The sequence below is a fragment of the Sinohyriopsis cumingii genome, chromosome 3, assembly GCF_028554795.1.
Source record: "Sinohyriopsis cumingii isolate HCF-2022 chromosome 3, ASM2855479v2, whole genome shotgun sequence".
Classification (NCBI taxonomy): Eukaryota; Metazoa; Mollusca; class Bivalvia; order Unionida; family Unionidae; genus Sinohyriopsis; species Sinohyriopsis cumingii.
Genome location: NC_142963.1, coordinates 85,605,360 through 85,633,127, shown reverse-complemented (window position 1 = coordinate 85,633,127; position 27,768 = coordinate 85,605,360). Strand labels below are relative to the sequence as shown.

Here is a 27,768-nt window from a genome sequence, read left to right as displayed (position 1 = left end):
AATATATGTATCGTTACAGCAAAAGTATTAGTTATATTGATGAATTGTTTCTCCCCTAGTAATAAATAAAGATAAAATGAGGGACATGAAAAAAATACATTTTGGAATCCAAAATTATTTCTAACAATAAATAATCATGAGAACATGTCAGAGACAAAAAGCTTTCATCTGTAGATGATAATCTGCAACAGGATGACCATTATCCATAATATTGGTATAGCAGTCTTCCAAACTGTCAGTAGAATCAAGAAATATTTACTGACAGAAACTTTAATTCTAGACTACAATAGGTATATTTTCAACAATGAATTAATGTTGAACTGTATGGGAAAACGGTGCCAAAGTCTCAACTTGAACTTCAGAAATGGGAAGCACATATTATTTTACATTGACTATTCAACAAAAGCACTATATGCTAAAACACCAAAATAATAAAAACAAAATAATAAATGAATGTTTTAAAAAACAAAGCAGTTCTTTTAGAAAAATGTATACATGGAGCTTTACCAGAATATCTTCTGGATTTCTTCAGATGTAAATCAACACTTTACTAGTTGCGATTAACATGGAAAAATTCAATGACCAAACGCAAGAACAGAGCAAAAAAGCTTCCAATACGCTGCTACAGACAGTTATGAACAATAAGCTTATGCTGTATGCAAAATCTTTTTGGAAAAATCGGTAATTAATATATGATGAAAATGTGTTAATAACATGTCATTTTGGGGCATGGGGAACTAATTATAATTATACAATACTTACCTATGGCTATTATTTAGCTTTCTTTTTCATGCCAAAAACAATGCACCATCCATTTGATGCGCATATATATACTCCCTTAGAGTAAAGAATTATCAGTGTAACAAAAGTCCTTGTGCAACTCGCTTTGTCCCTGCTAACTGTTATGTGCAAAACAAGCACAGCTGGCTAATCTTTTTCATAGACAGTTGCTCATCAGGACATCAGAGCAACGTGGGAGAAGGGCATTGGACAATAGCCACAGGTAAATACTGCATAATTAAAATTAGTTTTACTCCCAAAAAAATACATATTAATATCAGCAATACCTTACCCTGGCGATTGTTTAGCTGAATTTCTAAGTAAGGAGGGTTGGCTGATGCTCTGTTAAACTGATAAAAAAAAACTGATAATGAACAATACTCACCACTGGTATAGAGGTCCATGTCATGGAAAGTTGGTATCTTTTAGGGTCATATGTTGTACCGTAACAATGATACCCAGAGAAAATATCATGTGCTTTGTTGTGATAACAAGCAGAGGTAAAAGGAGGAAAAGGTAGCATGGGAATGCCAAAACACTGCCTTCATGATGTCCTCCAAGGAGGAGTGATTAACGTAGGCCCAGGAGGTAGCAATGGCTCAAACCTCATGGGCTTTAAATTCATACAGGGAACATCTCAATCAATAAAAGACTGGTATGCTCTTTTGATTGTGGTAACAATCCATCATGAAATAGTGGTGGCTGAAATGTCAGTGGAGCCCTTTAGAGGGAGGAAAATGTACTTCCTACCCTTTCCTTTGATGCCTTAAAAATAGAAACGGAGAGCCCTCATGGGACATGCAAATCCATTATCCCCTATGGAGGGGGATTACCACCATAATTCTATGCATACATTTTCTATTCTTCCTTGATGCATGCTTGCAAGTGCTACTTTCATAATTCTATCCTGTACATTGTATTCTTTATTGATGCAAGCTGTAAATGGCTACTTGCAAGTGCTTAGATCTTTCTGCGACATTGTATCTTGCAATTTGCCAACTACTGAACTGATTTCTGTAGTTTGTCGTATGGCAAATGCTATGTTAGTTATTAACTTGTAATGTTAGTTATTGCAAGTTTTAATATTCTATTCATAAACTTGCTATATCACAAGTTACATTGTTCCAACTGATGATTTTCTTCTGCATTGCACAGATTTTGCCTTTGCAACACCATAACTTCAAAATTTTCTGCTAGTCCACCATTTCAGAAGTTTGCATAAAATAATGCCTCATTATGACAACAGATGGTGCTATGACACATCAATTTCTTACAATACTACTCCCCTGACCCTAGCAACTAGAAGTTATACCGCTTAATGGCATTTTTGGGTGTCTTTTTAAAATATCATTCAAATTACATTGCTGCATTGCAGTCAAATGGTTTCCCAGAGTATTAACATTCAGAAGGGAAGTGGCCTGCAAGAAGCATACAACAAATGAAATGTATCAAATTGTATACAATTTGACGTATTTACACAATGTTATATTTCTGCTGACCCTTCCCACCCCATTTTTATTTGGACATTTTGTGAGTGTAATTTACAGCTACTGCATGGTGGCAGAATATGGCAGCTGCTTACAAGGTTTAAGATCCTAATTTTTTTATATATTCTCATTCACAATGTTATCAATTCTGTATATATATATATATATATATATATATATATATATATATATATATATATATATATATATATATATACACACACACACACACACACATACACACACACACACATAATTCTTATATATGTATGGAATGGGATGATTATGCAATAGCCAGCAAGTACTGTAACTAGTTGTTTGTAACAAGTATCTCGTATCTCCAATTTTGATTTAAATCCCCAAATTCCAATACAATAGCAAGAGGCAAATGACCTGAAACAAGGACATCACATGCATAGATATATGCAACAAAAATATGAACTTATTTATCATGTAAGAAAATAAATTCTAACAGTATGAAATATATTTTCTATATCTAAAAATAAAGAACATTTCCATACATTAATGAGATGCTTTTTTTCCACAAATATCAAACTGTAAACTAAATATTTGATTACTTAAAATCATACGCATCCATATATGTAGCAATAGTTATAGTACAGATAAGGTGATTGATTATAAGGTACTTCACTGATAAAACATCAGACTCCTTTGGTAGCAACGATAATTATTAAATATAAATACCGTTGCTACTGCTACCAGTAATTAACCAGCTAAATTTATTTTTATTATTACTACTACAATACAGTACATGTACCAAACTTGCTTAATATATTTGGATATGAAATTAATGTAGTAGTTAAAAAGATTAAAACAATTACGTGTCTTCTTCAGATGTGATTATTTTGTGTTAGAATAATACACAAACACACACCCTGCATAATTTTAATTTTAAAACAACTTTTAAAGTTTCTAACGCTACTCATTGCTCAGGCTGTTGTAGCATCCATCCCCCTGCATAATTAACATATTCATTTGTCTGATTTTATCATCATTTAATCATGTTTATAAGTTAATATTGTCATGACCAAAAATATCAGCACATTACAACTATGCAAAAAAGAAAAATAAATAAATAAATGAAAGGTTTATAGTCCTGTGTTTAACTTTTCATAGGAAATGTTAGAGAAAAATAAATATTGTATGTAAATTGGCAGTCATAAAAACAATATTGTTAGATGAATTAGTCTAAAAGAATAAAACATGAATAAAGACAATCTTTTCACACAATTTGGCTTTTGGATTGGACATACACTCATAACTGCAAATTCTGAGGAATTAAAACTGTAAATTCTGGATTGGCTAAAGCACATTTCCTTTTTTTTATACCATATACAATTGTAAATTATGCTTCAAAAATAGTCTGCTTATTTTCCTTAGTAACTGTTTCAAGAATTATAAACAGCCCAGCAACAAAAACAACAAAAAATACCATAATTGGATGTTACTCAGTATATACAATGTTCCAAAATGCTCACTTTTTGGAGAATTTTTTGTTTGTTGCTGGCAATAAAATAAGTTGTTTGAGCAAAAACCATATAAAGGATTATATTTTATTTGCTAATTTGTTATTTCTGAAGCTCTGACCTTCAACAAAACATATTTATGTACCTGAGATGAAAATGTTTAATTTGGCCAGTTATTCCAAATGCATGTGCCTTGGAACAATGGATAAGGTACATTTAATAATATCAATGACTTAATCACTCAGCAGATAGAGAGAAAGGGAGAGAGAGATAGATTCTTAAGTTTCTTCACCGAATAGTAGAAACCACTAGCCAATTTCTGACTGCAGATGTAAGACAGAAAGTAACAACTACTTTATAAGTAATACATTTAAATCTGTTAAAGGCCCCCAAGTACTATTCCGAGAAGCCACAAGTCTGGGTTTCAGAAACTGAAGCCACACAAATACTAGTTTGTTACTTTATGAAAAATGGGGTCATTATGAGAAAATGAGGACCACTTGAAGTACTTGCTTGTGATGAGTGGTCAGTGAGTAATCAAACTGTTGTTCCTAAGTCATACAATCAGGAAATTCATAATCTAGCCAATAAAATTCCGTAACCTGGTTACTTAGGTGTCATTAAGACTTCTCACAAGATCTTACTGGCCAAAAATTAAAAGTGATGTTTTTAAGTATCATATATTGCGTCACACTTGTAAAATGGTAGGAAATCACAATCAGAAGATACCCAAGGCACATCTGCAACCTATTCTTGCATTTGACTATTTGATGAACCATTTAGCAGAAAAATGGTAGACTGTCGGTTCCTTACCTAATACCAAATCAAGCAACCAATACTTGATGACCATAATGTGTGCATCTACAAGATTTCAATAGGCTACTCCTTTGAAGAATATTAAAACAAAAACTGTTCTAAAAGTTCTGGCAATGTTTTTTGACAAATGTTTGCCTCCCCAAATCTGTCCAATCTGATCAAAGGTTAAATTTTGTGACTGAATATTTCCAACAACTTGTGCATTAATTACACATCCAACAGTTTAACATTTATGTCTATCACCATGAAAGTCATGGGGCCACCACAAGGCTGTCCAAAACCACTCTCACCTACCCAAGATAAATGTATATTGAATCAAACCTAAAACAAAAGACGGTGATCAGTATAATTCTGTATTGTACAATTATCGAGTAAAATCAGGAGGTTTTTTTTACCCATGTTGGTAATTATCACCAAATGAAAGACCCCTTGACTATCCTAAAACAGCCAGAGACTGTCCCAAAACACCCTCAACTACCCACGATACATGTAGGCAATTAACACATTAACCCCTAGCGACGACTTTACGGGACAGGAGGTAGTAGCCTACTGCCGAGCTCTGTAGCGTCATGGTCATGCAAGATACACTAAAGTGGATGGTATTATAGAAAGGTAGACAGATGTAGCTCTATAATGATACCAAATAATCTGGAATATCTAGTTGCACTACAAAATACAGATAGAAAAACCTCATTTTTTGGACCTGACTTTTTTTTACCCAAAATTCGCCCGTAGTCGGAATCCGATTTTGTGTCCGGATTTTAGACTTTTTGGTCTCAGATCTAAGGCAAACCGGTATGAACTGCAAACAGACAGATGTGCCTTTGCAAAAAGTAGGATTAGATGGGCATTTGAAATAAAATACAAAAATAATGGCTCCGTTTAGCAAAAAAAAAGAAAAAGAAGTCCAACTATTACCCTTCTGCTATGTGCGAGTCAAATAGCCAACGAAAAATGATGTTTCTAACAAAACTAGGCAGTATGTTATTGAAAGATGACCGGGGATTTTGGTGTTTTCGAGTCTATTCAGAAATAGTTTTCAAAATGTGTTTCCTACTCGATTTTCAGGCAAAAATGACAAAAAGCTCCAGGGGTTAATGTGTTAAATAAAATCAAACCAAACAACAAAAAAAGTGATCAGTAAACTTCTACACTGTATAATTATCGAGTAAGATCAGTCAAGTTTTTACCCTTGTTGATACTTACTGAAGGAAAAACCCCAAGACTGTCCCAAAACACGTTCATCGACCCAGGATACATCTATGCTATTACAATAATGTAATAAAACATGCAGTTTTTGTTGCATTCTCTCTCTCTCTCTGTTTGATCATAGAAAGTTCTAACTAAACTACTTTTATATAACAAAGAGTGGCACACTTCATAACTCAGAATCATGCATCACTACATTAATATTTCAAAAATTCTTTTAAAGTTTAAAGAGCAGCTGAATAATTAGAACCTAAGGGTGCTATATTTACATTTTTAAAATTCTTGAACTAATTTATTATTTTTAGTTAGTTTGATAATGGTAAGAATTGCAATAAATAAAAGTAAAATCTCCTGTAACATTGTCTTTTGTCTCTAATTATTTCCACTTTTAGAAACACAAGTTTTAAAGGATGCAAAACAAACATAAAAAACCCACATTTAAAGGTTGAGATTCTGTACATTGACAATGCAAATTACATATTGCAAAACAATTTTACACTAAATCTAATACTTCTAATCATAAGTAAACATTTTTATCAAGAAACGAACATGATTTTCCACAATTTGATTATTTCAGCTTTTGCGACAAAAATATGTTCCAAAATGAAGATTATGACAAAAATAAGAAAACATCTAGAAATGCTTAATTTTTTAATATTATTTTAACTCTAAACTTTTTTAAGTGCTATTGATGTTGCTTTGAAATATATTATTTTCACCTGAGCTTATGTACAATAGTATCACAGGAAAAGATAGATGTCTGTGAGGTGCATCAAAATGGGTGACATACAGTATGTTCTTTACAGCCAGGGTTGTCTGATGAAAGCTCATAAAGAAGAATTGGAGTGACTATATCACTTTGATCCGTACTTTGCTAAAATAATTAATGTTTTTAAAGTAATGAGAGATATCACTAAGTAGATTTATTAAAAGGCTGAAGTAAATATTTAAGTGTGTCAAAACTGGGATTGAAGAAGATGGACCACCCTGCTGTAGTGTGTGCATTTTTGTTTTCATAATGTGCTATAAATCACTTACATCCTCGAGAAAGCACATAGTTTGGAGAACAATTAAAGCAGCATTGCTAACGTACACCTTAAAAAGGGACTGAAAGAGTTACAATGTTTATTCAACACGTAGATCTAGTAACTTCTTTAAATGCTGCTTGCCACACAAAATCAATGCTGTAAAGCAATCTAAATTCCCATGTGAAGCATTCATTACTTTTGGTAAAGGAAAAACATTAGAAATTCCGAGCGCAGTCTGTTATCATAATTCCATGCTAATACTCTATTATCCCATTATTACAACAGACACAAGTTAGGCAACTAAGATGATACTGAAAAAACTTATTTACACCGTTGCAAGGCGTAATCTGTATGAAAAAAGCAGTTGGAATGATGTGATTGTAACTAATTCAGTAACTGGCGAACTGTAAGATACAATGATGCAGAAGGAAAGTAGATCTAAGCACTTGCAAGCAGCCAATGACAGTCTGCATCAATGAAGAATAGAAAATTCACTGCTAGAATTATGAATGTAGCACTTGCAAACTCCCACATACATCAATGAAGAATACAACATGCATGGATTGAATTATGCAAGCAGTCATTTACAATAGTGCATTAAAAAAAACAGAAAATACATGCATAGAATTATGGCAGTATTACCCTCCATAATGCGCAGCACAGATTCAACTGAGACTGGGGATTTCTATTGGTAGTGGAACTAAGAAAGGTGATTGATTTTTGCCTAAAAATCCTGTTTGACAAAGGATAGAAACAGAATCATAATTCCCATTAAACTGGAGATAGCCAGTATCAACAGACAAGGCATGAATCTCACTTTGTCATCACGGTGAGGCGAGGGCAAGTAGAAACAGTCTTGAGAGTGAGGTCCTGAAAAGAAGCCTCACTCAATGGTTCATAGGGACTTTCGGTTAATAACCATAAAGTACAAGAAAGATTCCACTAGGCATAAGAGAGCACGAGACAGGTCACTGCAGCTCAAAATACTTCATAAGATCGACATGGTGTGAATTCAAACCAATTACCATACCTTGAGAGAATTTAAGTAAATAAGAAATGGCAGCTCTATATCCCTTGATAGTGGATACAGAGCATTTTTTCTTCTCAAAGCAAAACAAAAGGAAATCAGCTACAGAGGTTATAGAGGGGCAACTAGAATCAACACATTTCCTACTGCACAAATCACATAAGATTCTCCACCTGGCATCATAGAACTTGGATGTAGAAGTTCTCCTGGCCCGAATGATGCAACTGACAACTCAGCCCAAAAAGTTGTTCTGGTGGAGATTGCTTGAGATGAGCCAAGGAGAATTTGTGGGCTGTTGTGGAGAAGCTTCTCCAGTGTTGTGACACAAGATCCCTCCTGAGAGGAGGAGAGCTGGGTCGAGAGATCAACAGGTCTAGAAGATCACTGAACCACAAGCACTGCGCCACAGAGGGGCCATAAGAATGATCTGGGCAGTGGAAGTTTGGACTTTTTGCAGCACTTGATGAATTAGTCAGAAGGGTAGGAAGGAGTAAGCAAACAGCCAATGCGGTGGAGACTCAGAGCGCATCTAATGCCCAAGCTCCTTGATCCAGGACAAGAGAAATGTAAACTGGAGTCTGTTATTGAGCCTCTTTGCAAACAGATCCACTAGGGGCCTTCCCCACAGAAAGAATGGGGACTCTGTAACAGACTGGTGAAGAGATCATTCTGTGATGATGGCTCTGTTCCCTAGTTTCAATGTCTTTAACAGAAAGGCATGCCCATGCTCCACTTGAAAAACCCACCATGGCTGCACCAGCATCAAGTTGCGGAGGTTTTATGGGCCACTTTGGGGAATTGACCTGATACATGTAGCTGGCAGAAGAGACCAAGGGTCACAATGTTAAGTAGGAACACAGCCCACCCTTGATGTCAATTAATATTTTGGCCTGTCAAAAACCTCTCAGCAATTTCCTCAATTGTAGAAGAATGAGAAAGGGGGAGGTCTTGTCAAAAGACCATACCTGCTCTTCCACATCTAACAGAGACAAAAGATAGGGCATAAAACCAGGCATCACTGTTCTTCCTCCCTGTTGAACTCATCAGTCTACCACAATGGAGATAGCATCACCAATGACATTGAGCTGGTGAGTGTGAAGGAATCACCAAGTTCCTAACAGGTGAAGAGGGTATAGGAACACTCTGTGCAAAGTCCTGTACTGGAACACTGTGAGTAGGTCCTGAAGGAGTGGCAAGAGCTGGAGAGAAATGAGAATGTCTGTCAATCCTGGAAGAACTGATACCTCTAGTCTTCCAAATGGTTTCCACCCAGTGATGAGGTGATGGTGACACAAGAGCTGCAGCATCAGCTCTGTTAAGAGAGCAAGATCCAAAAGCAAAATGGGGCACACATAACCAAGGCCCTTGAGGTGGGGGGGCTCCACATCCCATAGCAATTCATAGGGATAACAGGAAAAGGAGGAATTCCAATCTGATCCCCTATCCTAATCTGATCCCGCTAGCTGGACTCAAAATGTTCAAAATGAGGTGGGAGAGGGTGGAGAGGGGCAAACTCGGTCCAAACCCTATACTCATGCCGTGAGGCCTTAGTGTGATGATCAAAGAATACAGGATCATCAACTGATGCATCACTAAGGAAGGTGGTGCTGATCCCTCCCAGTCGGAGGGTGCAGTACACTATCTTTAACAAGGTGGTGGTAGTGCATTTCCTCCTTGATGGGAGGCAGTGATGCACTATGAGAAGAACAGTGCATCTCCTCCAAGCAAGCACCAACACGCTATGGTATAGGCAGTGCATCTCCTCAATGGGAGACGGCAACATGCCCCAAGATGACAGGTGAATATCCTCCATAATGGGAGGCAGCAACACACTAAGAGGTGACTGGTGCATCTCCTCCACAATGGAAAACAACAACATGCCGTGGGATGAACAGTGCCATCTCCTCTGTGGAAGGCAGTGACATGCTGCTACATGGTCGCTGTAACTCCTTAACAATGGGAGGTAGCAACGTGCTGGGAGGGGAATACATGTCAGGAAACCCGTTATTTTCAGTAACAGAGAAGCCGGAAAAGTCTGATCAAGAAGGTTTTTCTTTTTTAGAATGAAGCTTCTTGTTTCACTGATGAGTGTAGCTGGAGTCTGCAAGATTCCAGCTTTCTGTAGACCACGATTTACAAAATGTACAACAATTTTTTCTTGTACATTTGGAACATATAATACTCTGGACGAGAGTCCCAGGAAGACTTCTTGTGGCCACACTTTCCCACAGACTGTGCTGACATTATTCCTTAATATAGTAAATAAATTAAAATATTTATAATGTCACATATAACTCACCTTGCTTGTATGTACTGTGTATCGAGTATACCCATGTGATCTCTATAGATGTAGTAAACAGTAGCATACATTTACTAGTCTTTTTCCGTGTAAGAAAGAGTTCTGAGAGGGATTTTTTAATACAATTTTACACATCCGATCACATGAACATCCTTGAGAAAGATGAACTAGCTGTGCTTGTTTTGCATTTAACATAACAAGGCCAAAGCGAGTTGCATGAGGAATTGTGTCATAACAACAGTTCTTTAATGTAGGATGTATGCACATCAAAACAGACTGCTTTTTTTTTCAGCGCAAAAAATAAAGCTAAACAACAGCCATGGGTAAACTACTGCTGATATTAAAAGCAATTATAACAGAATTTAGTATTTATTATACTAAATACATGTTACCTAAATAATAATAACAATGTACTCTTAACTTTTGTATAATAAACATTGTTACATTTTCTTTTTAAGAGGGCTTCCAGGAAGAACAGTTTGTGACTAAATGTAGTAGTAGTAATAATAGTAGTAATTTTTTAAATTATCGTAATGTTTCTTTAGTAACACCAAAGACTCAGAAACCATTCTGAACAATCACATCAAAAAAGTTTCCATGCTGAACACGACAAAATTTTAGTCATACAGACTCCTCCTCAGATGCAGTTGCAAGAAAGGTACCACTATGTGTTAGCTGCTACAACTGTACCATTAATGCAATAATAACAAAACAATACAAATCGTAATTGTCCAGTGATTCAACAAACATAGATTTTTGAAAAGTTTTTTAAATGTAATTTTTACGCAGCCCATATAATGCTAATCTACAATGTATATAAAGCAACCATATCTTCCCCATATCTAAAAAAAATTGACATATTCCTTTAACATAGGTTAAAAAAAGTTTTCCATGTTCAACATCACAAAATTTTAATCATACAGAGACTCCTATTCAGTGGAACAAGTGCTGAACTAGACATATTTTTAGAGACAAACCTGTAGTCTAGCTTAGACATAAATGTATCTGCAATAAAAAAGACTTCTCCTTTCACAGAAAATCATGTGTCATTTTAAAAGGCTTGAAAGTCAAACATGCCACGACTGTCAAAATAACAATAACTATGATACTTTGTAGATTCTGTAAGTAAAATGTGTATGAAAGAACATCAGATTATCTCAAACAGATCTTCGCATTTGTTTTTAAAAATACTTACTTATCAAGGCAGGGCAATGGAAGCAATTGGAAATAATAAGAAAACTATCACTTCTACCCTCATCTTAACTGAAAATTAAAATAATCTGCTAGCCTTAATAAATTCAGGTGGAACCTTTTTCTGAGGAGATGCCTGTAGTTGTCCAGAAAAACAAACATTACTAGAACTTTTATATAAAACAAAAAATAAAAATGTTATTGCTAACAGACAGGCAAAAACATTTGGACATAATTTAGTATTATCTAATTCCAGAAAAATTCCTGGCACCATGATTATAGCACATTAGTACATGTAAAAAAATTGGCAGCATGACAAATTACAACACTAATAAATAATAAAGTAGGGCAGACTAGTACTTAGCATGTACCTCATTAGAAGTCCATATTTGTTATAGGAGATTAACCTCCAGGCTAACTACCATCAATTTACACCATTACGTAATGATATCTGAATTCCAGATTAATAGTGCATCTACTACCTACCCCTTACAATGCTACACAATATTTTCTTGCCACATACTGCAAGATATGACAGAAACAAAGTTCCTTCCATTACAGTGAAACTGGAAAGTGTATCTTGGTATCAGAAGAACTAAAGTAACAAAAGTATAAAATGGAGTACACAAAATAATTTGCTTTTCACTGTTTGCCTTTCTAGATTTTACCATTTTTAAAAATTGTAGTGTTGAAATTTTTAATATACAGAAAATGACTTGACCATGATAGATAAAAATATATAACTAAAAACAGGAAAATAAAATGTGTTTTATCTTACCCAGTGATTCACAATAAATAGAAACATCTTCTTAACAGCTCGAGTAAATAATTAACTATTAATTAAATGTCATTATTTAACCATTATTTTCATGTTCTTAGGTCAATATCTCAAGCATACCTGTTTACATAACTTAGACAACATTTTATCCTAGCTTTATCTGAAGGCTTATTCAGATTCCAAGAAGTTTCAAATCAGCCATTTATATCAATGGAGGGTGTTTATTTTCTGTATATAACATTATTTGGCAGAAAGCATGTGTGTGCTGTTTTCTGATCAGTTTAAGTATCGCCTGATCTACAACGCATGTACACTGAAAAGCCAAATGGTACTTACACTTATAAGTGCCCATAATTAGGCTTGTCCTAGGTCAACCAAAGGTCAGCCCTTGGCTATTTCACAGATCTATGTGACATAACTGGTCTTAACTGCATGTTTTTAAAGGGCATAAATTGTCCTGCAAAACTATCAAAACATAAACATTTTTTCTCCCATGTTTTATTTAAAAAAATGTCAACAATTATACATATATCACTGATAAAATGGTCAAATACAAAACAAGATACAAAGGATATGGTGGAAAGTGTAAATTGTATAAAGTAAGTTAAGAGTATACATCAAAGGTCCATGAGTGAAAATGAGGGGACCCTGGTGGCTCAGTGATTGATCTAAGGTGCTCACCTTTAGAGCTCACTGATGTCTCAACTCTCAGTCCTGGCTCAGCTAACATGGGTTTATTAGAAAGTTTGCCAGCAGCTTCCCATGGGTCAGTGGTTCTTCCCATGGTTTTCCTAATTACTTCCTCCACCAAATATTCTAGCCACCATGTATAGCCTATCAAGAGCTGAAAATGGCGTTAAACCCATAAAAACCAAAAGCACTGAGTGAAAATGATTTCAATATTATTTTGCAAGATAACAGAAACCTAAAAGATGTTAAAAGCACAAAATTAAATACAATAAAAACACATGAGGTATATTCATAACATTGATAATACAGTACAGTATATACTGGTTTTTGTTTACAAGTTGGGTCTAACTACAAACAACACAGCCCCTGATCTACCATCCTTTGATACAGGGCCTTCCATTGCATTTAAATCTGAAGGGTGAGTTGCCAAAGGAGACAGAGGGTTTGGGCGACCTTTCACAATGGGGATACAGATATTTTTTAAAACGTAACCAGGTGTAAAGTAAAAGTAGCCAGGTAAATCACCCCATTCTCAGCTGATAAGGAAAGCCCTGTACAATGTGCCAGCAGATAATAGTCTGTTGTTGTTGTTGATGTTGTGGGGTTTAATGCCACTTCTCAGCATATGATAGGCTATATATGGCGGCCAGTATTAATGGTGGAGGAAGAACCCAGAAAAACACTGGGAAGAACCACCAACCCACGAGAAGCTACTGGCAAACCTTCTCACATAAGGTACCCACATTGGCCAAATCCTAGACTCGAACCCAAGCAGACAGAGGTGAGATGGCAGTGATCTGTAATGGAGAGCACTTAGACCACTCGGGGCCCCTGATAATGGTCTGTATTGTTTGCTCTACTGATTAATGCAAAAAAAAACTGCATGACTCACCAAGAATAACATAGAAAAAGGCCAAATTTTGAGATACTAATTTTTTAGGCCAAATTTTAAACAGTTTACACTTAGATCTAAGCTCACCAGTCCAAACTGAACACAGACCAATCAAACTTTGCAAATATATAAGTCTGAGATTTGGAGTGAAATACTTTCACTCCGGCCAGGCCCTGGCATGAAATTCATGGGTCCATTAGGCACATATGCTGGCAAAATAGCCAGCTGAAAATGTCTTTAATACACCTAATCATCTGGATAAACACATATCTCTCAGAAATAGATGCATTGTACATGGATGCAATTAGAAGTAACACCAAAAGTGAAAAATGCAGGAGGTCGTGGGTTCAAAACCCAGTTGAGTCATATCAAAGACTTACAAAAATGGTACTAACAGCTGCCTCGCTTGGTGCTCAGCATTAAGAGGTTAGTGTTAGGACTGGTCGGCCTGGTGTCAGGATAATGTGACTGGGTGGGACATCATGCTACATGTCTGCAGCATGATGCCCCAGTGCTATACATCACTATAAACTGCCACAATGCAGACATCATAGCAACATGACTGAAAAATTGTTAAAGCTACATTAAAAATCCTAAACACACACACACACACACACACACACACACACACACAAGAATCTCCAGGGGAAAACTCTCTTTCTGCTCATACAATACTCAGGATCAAACTCATTACATACTCTGAATAGCCTGACCTGCTATCCTAAATTTTGCAAGGAGTGTTTGTATGGCACATTATACACACTCAGTGTTAAACAGTCATCTAGGCAGATAACTGACGTTTATGTGCAGAACCACTTTCTTCTTTTGGTCAAAAAATTCAGTAGGCTTCTTCCTTATGCCAAATGTAAGCCATCTACAAACTTTGGCCCAGGTCTGTTATGTAAAACTAAATGTTATTTGTCAGATCTTGGCCTTTAAACTTTAAATTTTAAAAAAATCTATTACTTCTTTCATATCTCATGTGCAAGACATCAACAAAATTTAGTCCAGCTATGTGGAGTAGAACCAATGTAATTGTGCAGAAAGCATATTTATTCTTTCAGTCAGTGACCTTAATCTCGATTAGTGCTGAGGAATTTCAGCTGTTGTGCAGGAAACATTTTCCTTCTTTCAATTACAGTGACCTGGACCTTTTGAGCTTTTTGACCCCAAAATTTACCCCGTTTTACAAGCAGGCAAATCAAAATTTTTGGTAACTGCATATGGTGGATAGGTCAAGTTATTATATATAAAAATTGGTAACATACAGACAGATGTATAGATGTCACAACATGATATGCTCCAACTTGTGCCAGAAATAAAAACCTACATGGCTGAAGAATAAATATAGTACAGGCATGTCCAGCCATTGGGTCAGTCATTCACACTGTGCAACCCTTTTGAAAATATGCATTTTAATTAATGTGTATAATTAGTGATAAGGAACTGTTCTTGTTCATGTGGCCCATGACCCTAAGCATTTTTATATGTCTTGGCCCCCAGCCAAAAAAGGTTGGATGCCCCTGATCAAGCAGCTGTTACCCTAGAAATAAATTGATCTATCAGACTTACCTTGTGTTACTCCTTTCCAAATCCTATTTCACAGATCTTTGTGACATAGGGATAGTTTCAATATTATTATGATGTGGCAAGAATGATGATAAACAGAATTAACTATTACACAAATTTAAACCTGAACACAACAGAACCATTTGTTACCACATTTGTAGTTATCAAGAAGACAGCTGATCCTGAATCAATAGATGCCTCTGAAATCCACAATCCAAATAGACACATATTGGAGATTGATTACCAGTCCTAGATTTCATCTCAATTTGGACAATAGTTGCTTATTTTCACTGGACATTCATGTTAACGATAATGATCCCCTGCTACTGCTTGAAAGTTCCAGCTGTTGATTTTCTATATGGAATTTGAATACAGACAGAATGTATAGAGAAAATAAAACTGGAACCAAGACAGGTCATATGGTCAATGTATCCTATTGATCACATGCCCACACAGACACAACCAATGTGCCAAAAAAACAGTTGGATCTAGTGTAGAATAATACATCAGGGATGGGATAAATAGAGATGGTGAACTTGAGCCATCAGTAAAAACTCTTTCTATAATAATAATAATAATAATAATAATAATGCTTTATTTATAAAAGGTAATTCAATCAGTATAAAAGTATTCTCTCCTGAGGCCTTTTGCACAATCTATTTATGCATCATCTGACACAAGCTGAAAAATAATACTTATTAATTTTTAACATGTAGTCAAATCATTTTATTATTAAAAGCAATGTAAGACTTTGTTTGTTTTATATTTAAAAGCAAGCTCTTCTAGACAACTACTGAAAAACTAAGCTCTTCTCCAATTGCTGTATTTTAGGTTTTGGTAGCAAGAAAGTTTTAGATTCTGACTGTACATGACTAAACATATCTTAAAAATATGTGGTTTGCTTGTGGGGTGAAACTAATTTTTCAATTATGTAATATTTACCCATCACCACTGCAGTCTTTTCATGACAAAAAAAAACCTTCATATGCCTGACGTGAATGCATCCTCCAACAGAATGAGGGGGGGGGGGGGGCAACTGGGCACATTCCACATATGCATCTTGCATGTCCATTTGCAAAATGGCAATTTTTTTTCATAGATGCTGATTACACTGGACCATCAGAGCGAGGTGGGAAAAGGGCATTTTGCAATAATGACAGGTAAGTATTACAAAATTAAAATAAGTTCTACACCCCTAAACAAAAGGCATTTTAATTACAGTACATTTCTCATTGCTACTGTGTAGGTGAATTTGTCAGGTGGGTAAGCTGATGTGTTAAAACTGTTCAAAATGAGAAAAAAATGAATGCATTCACCATTTGGAAGAGATATCCACTTTACTGTACGCTGTTGATTCTCTGGGACACATAGGTGTGGCATAGCATACCTGCACTTTGATGTGCTAAATAATAAAGGTAGATAGAGAAGAAGGTAGTATGTGATCGCAAAATGCTGCCTTCATAGCATCCTCCAAGGAAGAATGATTTAAGCATGGATGATTAATGACTGGTACAATCTGACTGGTGATCTGTCGCCAAACATTAACCAGTGACCAGATGATAACCGGTCTGGTGACAGAACTGTCAGAACCCTGTCTCTGATTCATCACTTTGCATGGTACAATACAATGCTGCTTGTCTCTCTCATTGGAGGGTGTGACACATTCATTAGTATGCATGTGTGTGTATGTGATTTGGATTTTTAACGTAGCTTTAACAATTTTTCAGTCATATTGCTGCAATGTTTGCAGTGTGGCAGTTTATAGTGATGCCTAGCACTGGGGCATCATGCCGCAGACATGTAGCATGATGTCCTGCGCAGTCACATTATCCTGACACTAGGCCAACCAGTCTTAACACTAACCTCTTAATGCTGAGCGCCAAGTAAGGCAGCTGGTAGTACCATTTTTGTAAGTCTTTGGTATGACTTGGCCGTGGATCGAACCCACAACCTCCCACATCCAAGGCAGATGCTCTAACCACTAGGCCACCGGAGCGGTTCTTACTAGTATGTGATGGTTTCAGTGCTGCTACTCCCTCGCTGGAGGGCGCAACATGCTCTTCAGGATATAAGGGGTGCAGTGCCACTCCTCCATCACAATATGCAGGATATAGTACTGCTTCTCCAAACAACAGTAAGTAAATACACATCTCCCTCGATAACTTGCCCACAACGGGGTCCAAAAACATAGACCACACTATAAGCAGGGATGGAGACAGTCTCAAAAAACACCCTGAAAATTTTCCATGCATCTGCAAGTCATATGTAAACTCCAGAATTTCACAAGTAACTGAAAGCAGGCACAACACTTTCAAAATCATTAAAATATGTAAGAAAAGATTAACTAGTATTGCCATTTATTAACCTGAATACTCTTTCATTGTTCTGACAAGTCACTTATTAAGAATTGTTGATACCCTGTCTTTCAGCTTGTATCAAACTGTTTACTGAATGGCCTGGGGCAACTGCTGTGAGGTAAAAACAAGTGTTTCCTATTGCACTGGTTTTAAAATTAGGGTAGTGGGTTTTTTTTATATGTTATATATATTATAATGATTAGTATATATATATATATATATATATAATTTTTACCCCAGGTGAAATAGGTGCTAGGGTCGGCAACAAAAAACTGGGATGGTCATCTGACTGGAAACAATTTCTTTTGGCCTGAGGAGGTCACTGCCATTTTCAAAGATGCAAGGGACTGAAAAACAGCTGGAAGCAGTTTTTTAATCTGACCTGGTGTCAGAGTAACACAGACGTGATGATATGACATTATAATATCATGAATGATCTAATTACAGATTGGTTACGATCCAATTACACGTTTGTAAAACACATGTTCAGAAAACACATTTTCAACGGGCACATCAATCACTCTTATTCGTCCACTAACTCCTTCTAGCAACATTGTTGTGTCTTACAGTATAACAGCATTTGCTTTGTAACCAGGATCATCTGGGATATCATTTATAGTAGCTCGCAAATGTGTATCAATGACAGATTGCATGAACAAATCCTGATGTTCCAACAACAAAAAATAGTAGATTGGATTCAGCATTGAGAAATCATGCTGAGATATCTGCAAACCAGAATCAACTTTCGGATCAAGCCCTATAAATCTCATCAAACTATGATATGTCCATGCTACATTGTTTTGTTTGAAATTCAGTATTATGTCTTTGGATGGTTCCTGATGTCCATTTATCCTCAGCAAAATCGTAGACACAGCTAATCTATAAAACACCATCATATCTTTTTATTTTCTAATCTTGTGTTACCTTGAAACACAACAAATATATGAAATTCCCTGTTGAGATGCTATCTGCCATGCAAATGAATTTGCTATCCTTTTAACCAAGTTGGTGGTCATTGTCAGCCACAACAACACTGACTTGCCACCATTATCCATGAATGATATCAAGCTTCTTTGTGAGTGATAGAGTCATTGCTGGCATCCACAATGCAGGTTTTCTTAGCATTACATTGCCTGCAGCTGCAGCATTATCTCACCAATTTGCATCGTCGACACTGGACTTTCAGACTAACTCAACTGTATGTTTGGCTCAAAAGATAACTTTTCTAACATGTCTGCAGAATCCAAAGATATGCGACGTTATCATACAGATGAATCTACCTTGAGCATCAATTTTATATCATCAGTTAAATTCTGGATTGCCACCATGGACTACTGTGGCTATATTGGTGTTAGCAGCGCTGGCGAAGTTTCTTGGTCGTCTTATGTCATACTGTATATTGTTAGGGTGGTCATTAATATCTTTTGAAAACATCATTGATGGACCAACAGACCATGAATAAATATCAGAATATCGTGCAAGATCGAGTATCATCGTAGCAACATTGATGCCGTTGTAATATACTTCAATCTGTCTATTAATCATATACATAGCACTTTAAAATAACACCAAAATTAATGAACCCACGACCTCCAGCATCCAAGGCAGACACTCTAACCACTAGGCCACCAGAGTGGTAAGAATGTGCAGACAGAGATATTCAAAATAAATATCTTTACTTCTTAATTTCTTTTTCTTTCATCCTTATTTATTCAGTTTATCTTAACCTTGATATGGATACATGGGGTTACAGCATATGACTCGCAGGTCTAAAATGATTGATAAAAAAACTGAAAATTGCATTCTACTTTTATACTGTCTGTATTTAATTAGGCTCATTATTCTGCCCTTTCTGTATTTAATTTCGAAAAACCGCTGAAAGGGAGACTGACCATCATGCTCTCTAATTTTGTCCTTCCAACATGCACATCTGAGATGTATTAAACACTATTTTTGGGCTCAAAATCACTTACTGGTATCTCCATTTACAATTTCCCAGCTCCAATAATCCAATATACTTCTTAACTTTAAAAATTACTGTCATCATCACTATCACCAGCCAGTATTTGGCGAACCGTAAATGTCATGAACCATGCCAGGAATAAGACATTTCGGGTTTTCTAGGTGGCCCGTATTTTATACATGCATTTGTAAAACTTCCTTCATCGAGAGTTCAAACTATGCCATAACGCTTATCCAAGGGCACAATGTACCAATCAAATTTAGTTTAAGAACCATTTTTGTCATGCTTGAAGACTCCAGATGTGTAAACAGTTACCTACCCCAAAAACAGATGTCACGACAACAATGTTTAAATAAAAATGCTTTACTTCATCGAGTGCATCTTCATATGTGGGACTTTCAACTAATTTGCAAGAGTTCTCACACATCACAATTCTCCATGTGCGCAAATATTTGTTGTTGTTGTTGGGTTTAATGCCATTTTTCAGCACATGATAGGCTATATTTGGCAGCCGGTATTAATGGCAGAGGAAGAACCCGGGAAAACCCAGGAAAGAACCACTGAACCACAAGAAGCTACTGGCAAGCTTTCTCACATACCCATATTGGCTGAATCTGAGACTCGAACCGATGTGCAAATTTGTACATATTTTGTATGATTCATGCAATCACACACCCTGGCAGCATCTCTGTCTAAGTACTTTATATATCAATGACTTCAGAGCGAATTTTCTTTGTTGCTTTGCTAGTACTTCCTGTCCGTCACACAGGAATAAGCTACACTGATTGCTGATTGGTAGTTATTATTTAACCGTGACCAGAACAAGTAACCACCATTGAGATTTGAACATAATATATTTCACCATATGACACACCAGTAGTGTAGCTTTCAAATCAAACAAAGTAGACAAGATAAAATTCAATGTTGACACTTCGCGTAAAACTTGTTATTAAATGATGAGTAAAGTACTTCATTATGCATGTGAAACACGTCTGGAATGTATCCTTTATGCTGAACATGCTGCTGGGATAAGATAAATAGCATGGAATTGGGGATGGGGGCAGATTATGAACCATATCACTTTGACAGTGAACGAGTATTCTGAATAGTCTTTCTTGTTTTTGCAAATAAAAATGACAGCTTAGGACTTCAACTGTTGTTTCAGATGAATTATATATTTTAAAAAATAAGAAGACAAAAAATAATAATAGTAATAGTTATTCATAACTGCTGAAGCCTAAAATAACTTATTTACGATAAATAATGTTTGGTATTGACTCTCCTTCTCTTATATCAATATGTGTATCATTCCAACAAAAGAATCCATGCATCGATATATTGTTTCACTCCTTGTAAATTGCACATGAGCATCCTGGCCTTGTTGCAGCTGCTGTTTGACAGAATCATGGACCGGAAAATATTTCTTAATTGAATCAAGTTATTGTCGAGCTAATTTTGCTGAAGGAGATTCCATAGAAAGTGCAGAATCACTCATTATTATTATTATACAACAATGATTTAATTACAGATCACTAAGTCAGCAGAAATACAAAGGTTTACTATATTACAGTAACATATTTTTTGTTCACCACAACAAATTGCTGAAATTGCTGAAATTTCAATTATACTCAGTTTAGCCATGCCCATGTCACGTTTTTGACTGCGCTAAATATAAATGTGCACTATTAATAACACACAGGTTTTCCCACACCCGGTCACATATCTGACTGTGCTAAATATACCTATGCACTATTAATATCTCGCTGGGATTTACAAGTCAGATAAAAATCAATAATTGTATATACATGTATCACAATATACTCTATAGAAAAATCTGTGCCTGTAACATTAAAATAAATTACAAAATACCAGAATAATTGGTAAATAAATTATATGATCTAAATGCATGTATAGGTTTAATGTCTGTTTTTTTAATAGTATTGATATAGTTACATATTTAATTTCAGCTGTATATTTTTAAGAATCTGGTGGCCAAGTGGTTAAAATGAATCACCCAAAATGAGTCCAAAACACTGCAGACATATTGTCAGGATCAGCAAGAGATGCTTTATTATGGGGGGGGGGGGGGCATGCCCCAAGCACTCGAAAGTCCACTGGATAAAGGTATTGATTACCAATAACTTGTGCATATCCACTACCAGTTGTTGTTGTTGTAGGGTTTAATGCCATTTTTCAGCACACGATAGGCTATACATGGTGGCCAGTAATAATGGTGGAGGAAGAACCCAGGAAAGAACCACAGACCCACGAGAAGCTACTGGCAAGCTTTCTCACATACCCACATTGGTTGAATCCGAGACTCGAACCTACGCAGACAGAGGTGAGATAGTAGTGATCTGTAACGGAGAGCACTTTAGACCACTCGGTACCCCCTCCACCACCAGTAGAAACAGCTGGTGGTGCAGTTTCTGCACCCCACTGGTTTTGCGTGGGGGTGATGTGCAAAAATCAGTGCATATTCTGTTGACCATAGGGGCTCGCAAATTTATGGACAACCCTCTTGATTTCTAGTATTTCATTTCATATCTAGGAATTCACAGAGGAGTAAAACACCTCCCCCTCCCTTTATGATAAAAACAGTAGCGGTAAAGAGCCCAAAAATAGATAGAAATACATGAAAGATATAGCCAGAAGCACATGGAAAATCCAAAAGTTAACACAGACCTCATTGAAGGGTACCTGATGAAGGGACCCCATGAATGGATATAACTGGCACAAACATAAAGGCCACTGAGGGGTATCCCATAAATGGACCCCATGAACTGGTATAATTGGCAATAAATTGGCAAAGAACTAAACTGGCACAAACAAAAAGCTTAGCCAATTGTGTCTATTTTTGCTGCTTAAAATGATATAATAATTATTTTTTAAAACTTTTCGGCCAATATCCCCTGTATTTTGGATATATTTTTTAATATTATTTGCACATGTCTAGCCGCCTTTAGGTTGGTTGACCCCCCCCCTTCCATAAAACAGCATTTTTGTATCCTCTGATTCTGAAACAGAGCATTAACGGGGGTCTCCCTCCAAAAGTCAGCCGCATGGGGGGCTGACACCTGGACTTTGCATATTTTTTCACCCATGTCTGGCTGCCCTTAAGTTGGTTGACCCCCTGTGCTGCTTGAGAAATAGCGAGCATAATTTTTATTAAAAAAATGACATGAAAACACACACACATACATACACTACATGATATATTTTACTTGGCTTTCACTTCTCCCTGTTAAGCTCACTTCTTGATGTGTTGACCAAAAGGAGAAGTCACTTCTCCCTAAAATTCAAGTCTAGAATGACCCCTGAATTGTGCTAATTAAAGAGCAGTCTGTGTAAATTTAAATGATAAGGTGTACGTTATAATCATATTTTGCAGAAGTAGTTGTCAAATGAGGTGATCTTCTCCATAAAGAAGAAGCTGAGAAAGATAATTAACAATAACATGGAGAAATTAAGGCTGTCACAGAGTCTGAGGTAACTATTTCGCCAAACAGATATAAGCAAAACTCTGAGGCTATGTGTAAAGCATACTGACTATGTGATAATATCAAAATGATACAACCTGGAGTCAAAGAAATTTTCAGCCACACTGGCTTGATAATTATTCATGGCTTGAATTCACTGATTCTGAAGGACTCACAGTACTAATTCCACTCCAATGGTAAACATATGGAAACACTATCATATTCAAAATTCAATAACTTAAAATTTATGGGTGCTGATAAAGACACCTATAATTCTTCATGCACATCTAACCTTGGTGCAAGCTTATCTGTGGAGAACACCATATGACCCGCGGCAATTTGTTTACGTACATGTGCATGAAACACGTGTTATTGATTCTGCACCAAATGAATCAGGTGCTACTTTCAGCATTGAGTACTCCTGAGTCAAGCCTGTGAAAATGCTAAAATTGCATCAGTAGAAATTTGTCAATATTTTTTTTACATTACACATAGGATAAGCTCTCAAAAGATATTTTTCCTAAAATTTTAATTTTCATTATTAACCAATTATGGACCACCAAACCTGTAAATACTCTATTATTTCTTCACCCATTTCTAGACTGGTTCACAGTTCTTCTGTATAATTAGTACCGTGTGTCCTGAAAGGAAAGATGTTTTGCAGTTTCCTTTCAACCACGTTTGTGCATCAGAGACTCAATTGTTTTATAATCTGACCCGAATTTCCGACACCAAGGCATTTTTTTAATCAATCAGACCCCAGTTCTGAAACCAAGTCAAATTCTGTCTCAGTCTTGCACCCCATTGGGGAAACACTGAACTAAGTCTCAGGGCAGTTTTGGATGTCATAAAGTATATGTGCAACCAAGTACATGCAAAACACTAACCAGCATGTGCAGAAAACCCCTTAAGTTGGAGTTGCTGACACTCCAGTGAGAAATGCTATTTTAACACTAAATGAGAATGAAATGAAAATATAATTTTTTAAAAATGAGCAAAATAAATTGGACAATGCACTGGAGTTAAATATGATAAATATTTTCACTGCTGGGCCAATAACATTATAACCAAGAAATCTGAGCTATTTTGAGACACTTGTGTTGTTCAGTGGTGTGAATAGCCATTTCAAATATTAGCAAACTAAGTTCAGTGTGCGTTCTTCAATCTTTTATCAGTGTACTAATTTGCCTTGAATAAGGAAGGAAAATTATGTTACTGTACTGAATATACAGTACACCACTGGCTGACAGTATCGCAAAGGATACAGTTGGAAATCTGCTATCAATCTGTTATATATACTGCTAGCCAATTTGTATATAATACACCTATGATCTTGTATTTTTAAAATACTTTTATATTTCATATGCAGTCTTAAAATAAAGATATCTTATCTTATATTGCAGAAACAAAATACTCTTTATTTGGGTATTATATAACACTAACAAAATAAATTTTAAAACAATCAAAATTTGTATGCCACTATAAACAATGTTTTAAATAAAACATTAAGAAAAAATGTATCAATTTCTTTTATATCCATCAGTAGTAGACATGAGCATGTTAAAAAACGTACACCAAACTATGTTATGGGTGATATGTTTACATTGTAGGACCAATTCGGGTGTATACTATAGTCTACATAACCCTAGTCCTACAATGTAAGACAGCATGTGTTGGTTTTGTTTTAGTACTATGTCTTACTATCCAAATAACAGCCTTGCATAGCATCATTGACATCAGAATGAATAGTCAAAGTTTCAGGAACATCTCACACATTTGGCAGCATATACTGACACTCTTCCACACATTTATTGTAATTAATTTACTTACTGTGCTGTCTTTATCCCGGCGGAATGAAAATATGACACTAGCAAATGGATGCATTTTCATGTTCCGTTGACATACATTTGAATTTGTTGCAATGCGAAGGCATTCGAGGTATGCCGTAGTATGTTTAAGTAGGTCCATGTTAGGGATATGTTTCTTGAACAAAACGAAATGTTGCTTTACAGTTCCAATTGGCATAATATATTTTTATTCGTTTTGTTGCAGAATAATATTTCAACTTAACCTGATTTCTGCATTTTCCGCTTTCATCACTTTCCAGTCAATTGATATTTAGGCCAACGAAACTTGAAAACAGGTCCATATCTTTTGTGAGAATTTGAATTTATTAGAGAAAAGACATCAGAGTAAATAAAGTCTGACTGAAACATTATGACTTTACTTTGTAGAAAAGTGTCATTATTTGAGTTGCCAATTGTGTGAGATATTCCTGAATATTTGACTTTCGTTACTATGTTAGTCGACATGAAAATACACTCCACAGCGCTGTTAATTAGGCAGAAATACCCTTACCCCTAAAACATAAATATCAGCGTCAAGGTCTTACATGTAGGACTAACATAACCCCTGTAACTGCGTTAAGATTGATAAACAGTAACAGCAACATACCTTGCTCGTTTGATATTTATATTTTACGAAGACGAAGGCTTATGATTCATTATAAAAATTACAAAGAACATCTTTTTTATTTAAAAAAAAAGCAAAAATCATCAACCTATGGTTTGTATCGGCTCGTACATGATAGATTCAGCCTCGGAAATTGGTGATTGTGACTGTCAGCGGCGACGGACATCAGAATCAATAAAAGATCATAAAAGAGGTATTGCACAAAACATAATTTCACTGTCGTACACGGGCACATGTTTTTAGTACTCCACTTAAATTTAGAAAAATACTTTCAACAAATCTCTGAAAATTATCTATAAAAAGTAATAAAATCCATCAATAAAACATACACGTACTCACCAACCGTCAATGATGATTGCTATCTTGGATTGGTTCACTGTTGTTTCTTAGTAGATTGTGGTTCCTGACTAAGAAAGGCGCCAGCTGCCAAGTCATTTTATGCAGTTTTCGTCGTCCTTTATTTATTTCTATCTTTCTGGTATAACAATAAATTGTTTCATTGCGCCGTATAGATTATTGATGGAAAGTGCAAACATATAACTAAGAGTCAGATCAATTCTGGGTTGGTTGGTTGGTTGGTTGGTAGGAGGGTACCATGTTATATTGTAGGTTTTGAAACAATAACGTGGATAAAAGCAGGTTTGCAATCACCGCTTATTAGCACTTACAGATTATATTTAGATTCATTTTATACAAAAGTAACTTACTTTCATCAAGAAAAACTACATAAAATATTATTTCATCTCCATGTTATAAGGCATGGGTCTGGGGATGGAGGGGGTGTATGTGTAGTTAAACTTGATATGTAAAAACATTGAACCAGTCAATGAGTACCTTAACTTTTTAATGAATTATGGAATGATTCTAAATCATTTCCTTTCAATTCACTTTCCAAAATTACAAATAAATGTATTGTGTTATGTCTGTTCATGCCCCTGACTCCCCAGGCAGTGTTTATTAAATGAAGAAGGGTTACAAATTATTATATTTATAATTGTCATTATTTTTATTTCAAAAATGTTTTATAAGGAACACTTAGACAACTATTATATAAGAAATCTGCCATGTACATCGTTATGTTGATGAACATGTTTTTTGTTGTCGTTATATTAAATCTTGTATAGAAATAAGTAAATTCAATTTGATCCTAGACTTATCAGCAAAGCTTAATGTAGTAATTGTAGATGAAGAGTCAATCAAATTAATCAAAAATGGATTTGATATGAATTCAAAATACAATTGACAAAAAATGTCATTTCAAGTCATTCATATATATATATATATATATATATATATATATATATATATATATATATATATATATATATATATATATATATATATATATCACAAAATAAAAATAAAAGGCATGCTGATACAATGTTACAATGAGTATAATATAAATGAGAAAATATAAAATAGGTAAAACAAATAAAATATTTTTGCATTCTTGCTTTTATAACACTATGAAATATAATCCCATTTATAATGAGGATGACATATTTTCACTACTCAGCATGGTCTGTTTATTTTAGTCTCTTGCTATATGAATATATGAAAAGGAGGCAAGCATATTTTCATAGTTTAGTTTTTCTTTATTTTCAATCAATGAATTGACACTATTGTAAAGATTTTTATAGTATTTCATTTATTCAGGAGAGATAAGGGGAGACTGATTGAAAATACTAAAATATATTTAACATCCCACTGAAAACTTTTATTATTGAGAAAATTTATTGTTATCGATACTTACGTCTCCATCCCTCTTTCTAGCATTGTCTATCCTCATTTTAGAAACGTGACACTAGTTTTTGAAATGTATACTTTAACGAAAACGTAATGCAAAGTAGTTTATTTTTATCAAAATTTTCATCACAGACTCTCGTTCATTTGTTCCTGTTATGTATTATTGGGTCTTGCTTGGTTCGGGTTTCTGATAAAAATCTGCATCGGTATTTAGCAGGATACCCATCATTCCTTGCAATGTTATTTCCTGCCTAGCAACAACACATCATGGCGGATCAAGAGGACAGGTTGATTAAATTTTTGTTGCAAATGCGTTTTGAAACGTTAATATGCATTGCCAAAACGAGCAAACGTAGTTACATGCAAAAAATGGTTCCGATAAGATAATATATTTAATTTTAAAATTAATATAAGCACACTAGCTGTACACAACATGTAGATTCCCATTTGTTGATATCGAATACCGGTTTCTGCTGTGTTTTTTTTTTTTTGTCTTTT

General features: G+C 35.4%; 2 protein-coding genes across 3 annotated transcripts in view; one reads left to right on the top strand and one right to left on the bottom strand.

The window, feature by feature from the left end:
- Positions 1-26,024, bottom strand: part of LOC149803235 (TBC1 domain family member 16-like) — a 94,297-nt gene extending 68,273 nt beyond the window's left edge. The window contains exon 1 of the mRNA XM_089952876.1: positions 25,864-26,024. The gene's annotated coding sequence lies outside the window, so the exon portion shown is untranslated. The remainder of the gene's footprint in view (positions 1-25,863) is intronic.
- Positions 26,025-27,509: 1,485 nt separating this feature from the next.
- The window catches only part of LOC149803234 (coiled-coil domain-containing protein 40-like), a 71,777-nt gene continuing 71,518 nt past the window's right edge, over positions 27,510-27,768 (top strand). For both annotated transcript variants that reach the window (XM_089952875.1, XM_089952874.1), the window contains exon 1: positions 27,510-27,557. In XM_089952875.1, the coding sequence (XP_089809001.1) occupies positions 27,538-27,557 (20 nt within the window). In that variant the 5' untranslated portion in view covers positions 27,510-27,537. The remainder of the gene's footprint in view (positions 27,558-27,768) is intronic.